The sequence below is a fragment of the Heteronotia binoei genome, chromosome 7 (assembly GCF_032191835.1).
Source record: "Heteronotia binoei isolate CCM8104 ecotype False Entrance Well chromosome 7, APGP_CSIRO_Hbin_v1, whole genome shotgun sequence".
In the NCBI taxonomy this organism is placed as follows: domain Eukaryota; kingdom Metazoa; phylum Chordata; class Lepidosauria; order Squamata; family Gekkonidae; genus Heteronotia; species Heteronotia binoei.
Window position 1 is genome coordinate 102,793,123 of NC_083229.1, and position 9,883 is coordinate 102,803,005.

General features: G+C 41.6%; 1 protein-coding gene across 4 annotated transcripts; it reads left to right on the plus strand.

Moving 5' to 3' along the window:
- On the plus strand, nucleotides 1–9,504 carry LOC132575374 (nuclear transport factor 2-like). 4 transcript variants are annotated; one of them, XM_060244111.1, is made up of 6 exons: nucleotides 459–996; nucleotides 2,270–2,365; nucleotides 5,211–5,318; nucleotides 6,047–6,118; nucleotides 6,578–6,676; nucleotides 9,104–9,504. In XM_060244111.1, the coding sequence occupies exons 2-6, from the start codon at nucleotides 2,345–2,347 to the stop codon at nucleotides 9,215–9,217; spliced, it is 414 nt and encodes a 137-aa protein (XP_060100094.1). In that variant the 5' UTR covers nucleotides 459–996; nucleotides 2,270–2,344; the 3' UTR covers nucleotides 9,218–9,504. The 4 variants fall into 4 exon arrangements, with proteins under 4 accessions (XP_060100097.1, XP_060100096.1, XP_060100094.1 ...); XM_060244112.1 differs by lacking the exon at nucleotides 459–996 and adding an exon at nucleotides 1,467–1,976 and having other exon boundaries at nucleotides 2,082–2,365; XM_060244114.1 differs by lacking the exons at nucleotides 459–996; nucleotides 2,270–2,365 and adding an exon at nucleotides 1–196.
- Nucleotides 9,505–9,883: the final 379 nt, after the last annotated feature.

The following is a 9,883-nucleotide window of genomic DNA, read 5'->3' on the forward strand; positions in this document are numbered from 1 at the left end:
TGGGCGCCACCTGCCGGTCATACGGCGCAGTGCCCGCGTGTCTGCGGGATTAGCCGCTGGGGGAGTGGAAAAGTTTCGCTCGGGACACCGAGTGGCGCCAAATTTAGAAGTTGCTATTGTTTTCGTGAGGGGCATCCTTCCCTCCCCCCCGCCGACTGAACGTCGACTGGTTCTCACTGGAAACACCCGGAGAGAGGTAGTCGCGCACGTTTAAAATCGCATATTATTATTTTCCAGAAGTGTCTGCTTCTGTAGAGTCTATATTTCCATCTGCTTTTCGTTTCTTCCCTCTGTCCGGAAATCCGAAACGGCGTTTTCTTAGCTGTCCTTTTCTTTTTCGGAGGCTGCAGGCGAGAGAGTGGAAGGGAGTCATTTTGGGAAGAGATCCGCGCTGGTGCTAATGAGTCGGGTGGGTGTGACCTGGGAGCTAAAATTCGTGATGGTGGGAGGAGATGAGGGGAAGGTGGACGGGATTGAGTAGGGGGTGCGGCCTCTAAAGAGGAGCAAGTGGCCTGCTGTGTGGCTCGGGGGCTGCATCTTCCCAGGCGTGGCTCCCACTTTCTTTTTTGCTTTTCCTTCTGCTGCGAAGCGGTTTCCTGGCCGTTCCTCTAGTTTGTATCGGAATCGGCGCCTGCAAAAGGGGTCTTGGGAGCGCTGCAGACGGGCTTTGTGAACTAAGGGGAAAGAGAAGTGAGCAATTGCGCGTGCAAGACCCTGGGGCGGAGAGCAGTCCGTTTCCTGGTTGCTTGCACGTGGCGAAGCAGTCCGTTGCCCCCGACTGTGAAAAGCTCGGATCAGCCCATCGTTGAGCTCGTACTAATCTCCTGGGTTGATGAAGTTTGCAGAATCCATTACAACAGTAGTTGGCTGATAGAACAGCCCGGCCACATCGGCATGTTTAACTCAGAATGGAGCCTGCATAGGAGGCGCAGCCTTGCTTGGAAATGAAACCTCGGCGCTGAAACATTCGTGGCTTTGCTTGTCGCGTCGAGCAGAGTAGGACTTGCTTCCAGTTAACAACGCATTGGGTCAGGCCCGGCTGCAGGCATGTTTTCAGTTGTGGGTTGCCGTCGGCGCTTTTATTCCATCGCCGATTTAAATATGCCTGAAATTTTATTTATTTAGCGGATTTATATTCCGCCCTTCCCCATATGGGCTCATTTTTATGTTTTGCCCAGGGTGACAGGAGTAGAGTATCGAATGGAGCAATTTTAGAATCAGCTCGTGTTGGGTTTGTATTGTATACAGGAACCAAGTTTATGGCTCCTTCAGCTCTCAAGTTTATTATGGTGCTTTAGGCAAGTCAGGAATTCACCTTGCAAATAAATGCAAAAGAGAGAGAGAGAGTGGCTTTCCTCACCAGGCATGGCTTTGTGAGCCACTTGGAATGTCCCACTTAATTTGCTCAAGCGATTTCTGCCTCATCTTGAGGTAACTTGTGCAGAGCGATCCAATGTATTAACTCAGAAATAGATCGTATTGAACTGGATGGAGCAAGTGTGCACAAGGCTTACACATGTCTTTTCCGCAGGGGACCGAATATTGATAAGACTGACTGCCTAATTTAGGGCCTTCTGACTTTTATTCCATGGCTGATTAGAATACATGACTGAACGTTTATGTTTTGCCCGTGTGACAGGAGTAGAGTATCTCAGCAGATAATAATTGGACCCAGCAGATAATAATTTTAAAAGCATAATTATCAGTTTGTGTTGTTAACTTTCGATGTTTCTGCTATTAGATTCAAATTTGACAAATACATGGGGGGGGGGTGGGTGTGTGTAAACAGGGCACTCTAGATTCCACTAAAGTTTCTGGAAAGATCATCTTGCAGGAACTGGTTTCTGAGCCCCGGAGTGCTTTGTGACATGTGGGAGGATTCTAGGGAGCACTCTTGGTTAGGATGGTGGAGACAGCTTAGACTGAATTCTGTGAAACAAGGACTGTAGCGTTTATCAGTGGAAAATCATACCTTGGTAAGTCAGCAGTTGAGTAGGTGAGAAGGACAAATTCATTGAGTGAAGAAAAGCCATACATATTTATTGATATCTTTGATTTATAGTCTGCTCTCCCCTGCACAGCAGGGCTTATATGCGTCTTCATTCTAAAGAATACTGAATGCTGCATTCCCTTAGCACTGTGCATTGTTGCCACCCCCCATCCCCACTCGTGGTCTTTCAATCATGCATAGTTGGACCTCCTTCCTCAAGCAGTGATAGAAGATGGGGAGGAGGCACAAATGGAACTTTGTTGTATCATTTCTGGATAGCAACCGAAGAGTTTTGCCCAGGTGTTCTCTCAGGCTCTCTCCTGCAACCCTGGAAGAGGCTACAAGTGAAGAGGCATGGTACAGGGAAATACCAAGGTATGGGACAGGAGGTAATTTGGTGAGGGCATGACATCACAAAATTAAAAAATACAATAATAAAATAGCTCACTCAGTCTAGAAGACTCGAGGGAGACTTTCTCCAGCAGCCGCCTCTGGCATGAGGCAGCAGAAGCACCAAGGCAGCTCCCACCCACCCCCTGTGGCCAGGGCATGTGCTCTTCTCCATCAACTTCAACAGGGTCTAATGCCACTACAGGTGAGGGGATATCCCAGATAGATATCAGGAACTGTTGACTAACATAATTTGTAGTTTGTTTCAAGGAATGCAAAGAGTTAAAACTGGGACAAGGAAATTTCACCACCTATCTCACTTGGAGGCTGAAGGCAAGGACCAGCAATTTATTGTGTTTCCATCTGCTTGCTGAGTCGCCCTTTTCAACTCTATCAGGTCACAGCTGCTCTTTGGTCCCAGATTGTCCAACCAAGTTTTGAAAGGCCAGATGGAAGGCAGCCCTCGGGAGTCTCTGCAGGAGTTGGTGTTTGACAGCTGCTTGGAAACTGGGAGGGGAGAGCAATTCTCTCCTCTTAGCTCCCGCCTGCATCATCACCTAGTGACCCAGGCCCCCAGCTTATGGCTACTCAAGTCCTTGAGTGTGTGGGGGTCACAGAGAGACTTGCTTCGAACGAACGACATAGATGGCTTGGGAGGCTTAGCTGAACTAAAGGGACCTCAAGGTACAGCAGCGCCACCACTTGGCAGCTGATGGATAGAAACAGTGGCGGCACAGTATTGAATATAAACCCAAAACAACTGCGCCAAAAATACCAAACACTTGATTCAAAATTAGAAAATTATCATATTATATGAAAGTGCATAAACATCCAGAAATTCTTACAAACATTACAAGAATAAAAATAGACAGTCCTATGTTGAGTCCCATACAGAACATGTCAATTTCACTGGGTGACTCTGAAGAATCAGCCAAACGTGGTGTCAAGCCGGTGATCTCATGAAGGTGAACTTTCCTTTGAAGCCGATATCTGTGGATGGACTCAGCTTTGTATATAATTTCGAAGTGAATATACCCGTGAAGATTTGTGAATTTCTTCGGAGTCGCCCAGTGAAATTGACATATTCTGTATGGGACCCTCAACATAGGACTGTCTGTTTTTATTCTTGTAATGCAGGGGTATCGAACTCATTTGTTTTGGGGGCCAGATCTGACATAAATGAGACCTTGTTGGGCCGGGCCATGTGTGTCATAAAATGTAATGCCAGGTAGTGGAGACATAAACTTTATAAAGTTTTTTTTTAATGAAAGGGTTTTTTAAAAAAAAAATGCTTCAGATAAAGCATGCTTAAAAGATTATCACTCTTGCAATATTTTATTTAACAGTCTCTGATAACTGAAGGAAGCAAGAGAGAGGGAGAAGGAAGCAGATTTGCTCGTGGGCCTGATTTGGACCCCGAGCCACATGTTTGACACCCCTGTGTAATGTTTGTAAGAATTTCTGGATGTTTATGCACTTTCATATAATGTGATAATTTTCTAATTTTGAATCAAGTGTTTTGGTATTTTTGGCGCAGTTGTTTTGGGTTTATACCACTTGGCAGCTGGCAGGGCAGGGCGCCAGCTGGCACGCCGCAATTAAAACGGATTTAAAATTTTAAAGGGCTTTAAAAATTGGTGTAAAAATATAATTTTCAGTAAAGAGAAGTTGTGGGATGTGGAAGGAAAGTCGGGGGCATGGCCCCACCATGGCTACAGGCTTGTTGCAACAACCATATGAGGTAATTTAGGCTGGGAATGTGTGACTGGTCCAAGGTCATTGAGAAAGCTTCCATGGCAGAGCAGGGATCAGTTCTGGGACATCTATATCTTAGCCTGACTCTTCAACTGCTACACCACAGTTAAGTTACTGAGTTCATGCTCATTCATGTCAAATCCTATATACTGAAAGCATGTTTTATTTTAGGGTTGTTGTTTTTTTAATTTTTAATTGTGTTTATGTCTTTTCTCAAGTTTATATCTCTGCTACCTGGCATTACATTTTATGACACTCATGGCCCAGCCCGACAAGGTCTCATTTATGTCAGATCTGGCCCCCAAAACAAATGAGTTGGACACCCCTGACTTAACTTATTTATCAATGAAAATTCTCAATGTAAACAAGAAACACTTGTCAATTTTCTTTTAGTTTCAGCGGAGATACTTTATTGCCCAATGTTGGGATAATGTTAAGGGATTTCCTTGGATAGGTGACGAGTTAAATTAAAGAATATAGTGTCACTTGAAAAATTAACAAATGAAAGCGGAGACAAAAGAAAGATGATTTAAAGATAATTTAGAATAATTTCCAGAATATAGCTGAATTGAAAATTGCTTCTAATTGGATGGAGAGAGGCCCTTAAATGAAAATTTGACTTAGGCATTGAATAGTTATATCAGAGGATACTATTTTTCCAGAAATGGGATAAGTTTAAAATTATGTAAAAATATAGCCAACTAAATGGAAGCACTTCCCCCTCACTCCCTTCTCCCCCCCCCCTTTAACTAATTTTTGTCCCTTGTTAGGTTTATACACTTTCTGTGTTTGTGTGTCTCTTTTGGTTGGGATATTTATATAATGACATTATTTTTATATTTGATATGAGGTTATCAGATGGTTTGTTTTGTTTTGTTGAACCAATTATTTTTCTTGTGTAAAATAATCATTTTTTTAAAAGTCCTATATATGTTCTCCTGTTTTAGTGGGGCTGTACTAACATAAGCTGAGTAGATTTTGCTTCAGTATGGGTGATGTAGTAATTGTCTGGTTTTGCCACTGTATTCACATTTTTGTGTAGCAAAAACTCCATGAAGTTTTGTTTTCTTTGCAGGTGTATAAAATGGCTGAAAGACCTATTTGGGAGCAAATTGGAACAAGTTTTATACAGTTGTATTATCAGCAGTTTGATACCAGCAGGGAACAACTAGGTGCCTTTTATGTAAGTATCAGTATATCTTTGTTTTAAACTGCAATTTCCTTATTGCTGTAGTAAATCAGCTGTTGACTTGACACATTTATTTTTGCCAAAGTTTCAAAAGTTAGGATATATTTCAGGCAGCTGTGCTACTCCAACCTCATTAAGCTATTGTTTTCCTTTGCAAGTTCAAATTCTTTTTTTTTAATTGTTTGGGTTGGTGACTGCTCTGAGAATTATCTGAAATTGCTTTTCCTGAACATTCAGGTATAAATAACATGTGTTTTTATGATGCCCTTCCCCCCTTACTTTCATGCCATGTTGTTTATTCATTTACTACTTTTATGTCCTGCCTTTCTCCCCAATGGGTATTCAAAACTGCTTGCATCATTCTCCTTTTCTTTTTCCGTTTTATCTTCACAACAACCCTTTGAGGTAGGTTAGAATGAGAATGTGTGACTGGTCCAAGGTCACCTTGCAAGATTCCATGGCAAAGTGGGAATTCAAACCTGAGTGTCACTGATCCTAGTCACAACACACACTAACTACTAGCTACACTACACTGGCTCTATAGACTGCATCTTTCCTTGCTGCTGGGATACAAGAAGTAATGAGATGCTAAGTAGAGGTCATATGGGAAGGGTTCACTGTGAAGGTATCCTGCCTAGGTATTGAGCTTGGGCTTATTCATTTGCATTTTACTACAGTCTTTTAAAAATATATTACTGACATTTTTCTTTCTCTCTTTAAAGACAGATGCTTCTTGCTTATCATGGGAAGGCCAGCAATTCCAAGGAAAAACAGCCATTATGGAAAAACTGATGGTATTTGACCATTTAGAATTTGCTGTTATATTGTTAGTTTTCAATACATTACCTAGTTCTCCTTGCGGTCTGTTTTTAATGTGTTTTTTTTTTTTAAATTAGAAACATAATCTCTGGGAAAGTGATAGAAAACTCTATTGGGTGGACTTTTTCATTTTAAAAAGTTCATACCCCACTTTCCACCCTTGTGGTGACCCAAAGCAACTTATTACATCATTTCCCCCTCCTCCACATTACCCTCACTGCAGCAACCATGTGAGGTAGGGTTAGGTTGAGAGAGTGATGGACCCAAGGTACCCAAACAAGCTTCTGTGACAGAGTGGAGATTCAGACCTGGTTCTCCAGGATCCTAGTCTGACTCTGTAGCCACTATGCTATCTTCTCTCCCTTTTGTACAGAATGCCAGGAAACTGTGTTATCTGCTGAAGAAGCTTAACACAGTTTTTCTTCTTTAAACAGAGGCTTCCTTTCCAAAAAATTCAGCACAATATAACCTCCCAGGATCATCAGCCAACTCCTGATAATTGTATCCTTAGTATGGTTGTCGGTCAGTTGAAGGTAAGAACAGAGAATTGTATCTTTGGTTAGTATAATACACAAAGCCTTTTTGTCCTGGAAATAACAAAAGTATTCTTGTGGCTCTTAAATACTAGCAGACTCTTAATGCCTTGACATCACAGGTTCTGTTTTGCGGATTCTTTGTTTATATAGTACCTGAGTCTTTTGCAGATCATCATTATCTGATCAAAACATTCACACGGTGGGGCCAGAGAACAGAAGGGAAGGGGAGTTCCTGCAAATCTGAGGAAAGCCTCAAATTTGCAAGAAAAATCTGAAAAGTAATATTGGAAGGTCAAACCTCCCCCAAATAACAGAAGCAGTGTCTGTAGCTTTAAGAGCTGGATGGCCAGTGAGATCTTACAGTACTATATTGTGAGACTTTTGAAAGTTGCTAAGGAACCTTCAAAAACATTGCTGAGGATTCCAAGCCTCAAGTAGTATCAGTGCAGGGAATGGAGGGGCTGAAGGAAAAGGTGGTCCCCTATGCAAGTACCGAGTCACATCATGACGTTTTCTTGGCAGACTTTTTGTTATGGGGTGGTTTGCCATTGCCTTCCCCGGTCATCTACACTTTACCCCCAGCAAACCAGGTACGCATTTTACTGACCTCGGAAGGATGGAACGCTGAGTCTACCTTGAGCCGGCTAACTGAATCCAACTTCCGCCAGGATCGAACTCAGGTCGTGACTCGTAAGCAGAGCTTGGACTGCAGTACTGCAGCTTACCACTCTGTGCCATGGAGTTCCTGGGGGGGGGGGGCTAAAAAGGTCAAATATAGAAAGAAGCAGGGCTTTTTTTGTAGCAGGAACTCCTTTGCATATTAGGCCACACACCCCTGATGTAGCCTGTCCTCCAAGAGCTTACAGGGCTCTTAGTTCAGGACCTACAGTAAGTGCCAGGAGAATTTACTACATTGGGAGGGGGGGGCTAATATGCAAAGGAGTTCCTGCTATGAAAAAAGCCCTGGAAAGAAGGGAGAGGAGTAAAAAGGGAAACCTGAAGAAAGGGGAGGTGAACAGGAAAAGAAAGGTGGGAGGGATAGAAGGAAAGGGAAGAGGTTGCAGGCACTGCCAGGATTAGGCAGAGAAATGAGATTCCTCCTATCATGGTTCCCTTGTTTAAAAGTTAATAATACCACAGTAGACAACATAGCACAATTAATTTAAAAAGTAGTCGATTTCTTCTATTTACTTATACATGCATTTACTCATACAGTCATGAAAGATGCTTAATGAAAACAAGTCTCTTTGATAAATAGCAGGCATAAATTTTTTTACTGCCCTACTAAAGACATATAAATAGCATAACTCCTCCTTGGCACTCATAACTGTCTCAGGTAACACATTTAAAGAATTCAGGTGACTGCATCATAGCCTCTTTTTAAGACTTTCTTGACTACTACCATTGCTGCTTTATTTTCTTGTTATGCCTCATGAACCAAGTCTCATCTTCTCAGTCAAGCTCCTAATTAGTTTTTAATCTGAACCCCAGGCAGCTGGATCTGAACTGTTTCCCTGCACTTCAGACAATGGGTAAAGTTGAAATCAAGTGGCACCTTTAAGACCAACCATGACTTGGTTGATCTTAAAGGTACCATTTGATTTCTCATTTGCTACAATAAACTGAGGCTGATTTCAAACATCATTGAATAATGGACTCTCAACGCCCTAGAGTGATAATTTGCAAATGGACTTTCCTGTTTCAGACCGGGAAATCCAGATGCAAATTATTGTTATTGCACTTGAGACTGCATTAATCCAATGTTGTATGGAAGGAGCATACAATTCTACTTTGTGAGCTACTAGCATTAAAATTGTGAGCTACTGCATAAATTAGTGTGCTCTGGGGTCATCCTTCTTGAGCTAAGACAAAATGTGAGCTGGAAAATAAAAATCTGTGAGCTAGTTCACGCTAACTCAGAGGGTGCACTGATAACATTGCTTATTTTGAACTCTGTAACTTTCGTTTCCTATAACTGCTCGAAGACACATCTATTTAACTGCTAAGACGTGCAGGAGGGAGAGGAAGAAACCATGTGTTGTAGTTGATGGCATTTTAGACATCACTAGCTAGCTATCGCTGTTGCTCTGGCAATGGAGTAGGAGGACTCGGTCATTGACCTTGATGCTCTGAATAACTCGAGGTACCAACTTTTGTGGGAACAAGTGTTGGGTAGGATGGAAGATTTTTGTGCATACTTTTGTGTAACCATATTGCTTTAGTTATTCCTGACTTTGGCTGTCTATAGCACAAGGCTATGGTCTGTATATGATTCCAATAAACCTTTTTATTATGAGAACTGGCAGAACCTTACACTATCCTTCTGAAAGTAATGCTTCTAGTGTAACTGAACATGTATAGGGGGTTTGTTTTGAACATGTTAATTCATGGACTAAGTTTACTTTTCCCCTCCTCTCATTGTAGGTGGATGATGATCCAGTGATGGGATTCCACCAGATGTTTGTTCTCAAGAACATTAATGACAAATGGATTTGTTCCAATGACATATTTAGGCTTGCTCTTTACAACTTTGCTTAAAATGTGTTCTCTAATGTGCCTTTGCTAGTTGTAAATTTCTGATTAAACAACAGTTTAAAAGTTGTTTCAATGTCACCTTTCTCTGACTATGTGACAAAAAGAATGTATATATTCTGTTCGAAACACTAGGTAATGTAATCGGGATAGTTCCCACAGTATACACATCCATTTTTATATCCCATGTGGCTCCAGTGTATGCAGTCTAGTGGCACTGTATTGCATTAAACTCCCTGAAACTTGGAAAAAATGATTTTATATATAATAAAACTATGCACTTGTCAACAACATAACTTCCTTGAAGCCTATTAATGCACTTGAAAAAACATTGCTATTCATACCTGCTTTTGTTTTGTATTTTTATACACTAATATGGTGAAGGTAATTCAGGTTGAATATATTCATGCATCTTTTCATGGTGAGAACTATTAGTTGTTATTGGACTACTGTCAATCCAAGTGCATAATGTGAAAAACAGAAGTCTCTGGTATCAGGCCATGTTCAAAAATTACCTCATGATGACTTTGCCATATCCCAATGAGGAATTGAGATATACTGTATTTATGTGTTGTAGACTATATTGTACTTGACTTTACTTTGTATATCACAAACTGTAGACAACATAAAAACTCTGTATTGAGATGGGAACTGGTGATAAGACTTCTGTCC

Coding starts and splice junctions, on each gene's coding strand:
- LOC132575374 (XM_060244111.1), top strand. CDS start 2,345: ATGGTACAGGGAAATACCAAG. Junction 2,366..5,210: donor TGGTACAGGGAAATACCAAG/GTATGGGACAGG, acceptor TTTTCTTTGCAG/GTGTATAAAATGGCTGAAAG. Junction 5,319..6,046: donor AACAACTAGGTGCCTTTTAT/GTAAGTATCAGT, acceptor CTCTCTTTAAAG/ACAGATGCTTCTTGCTTATC.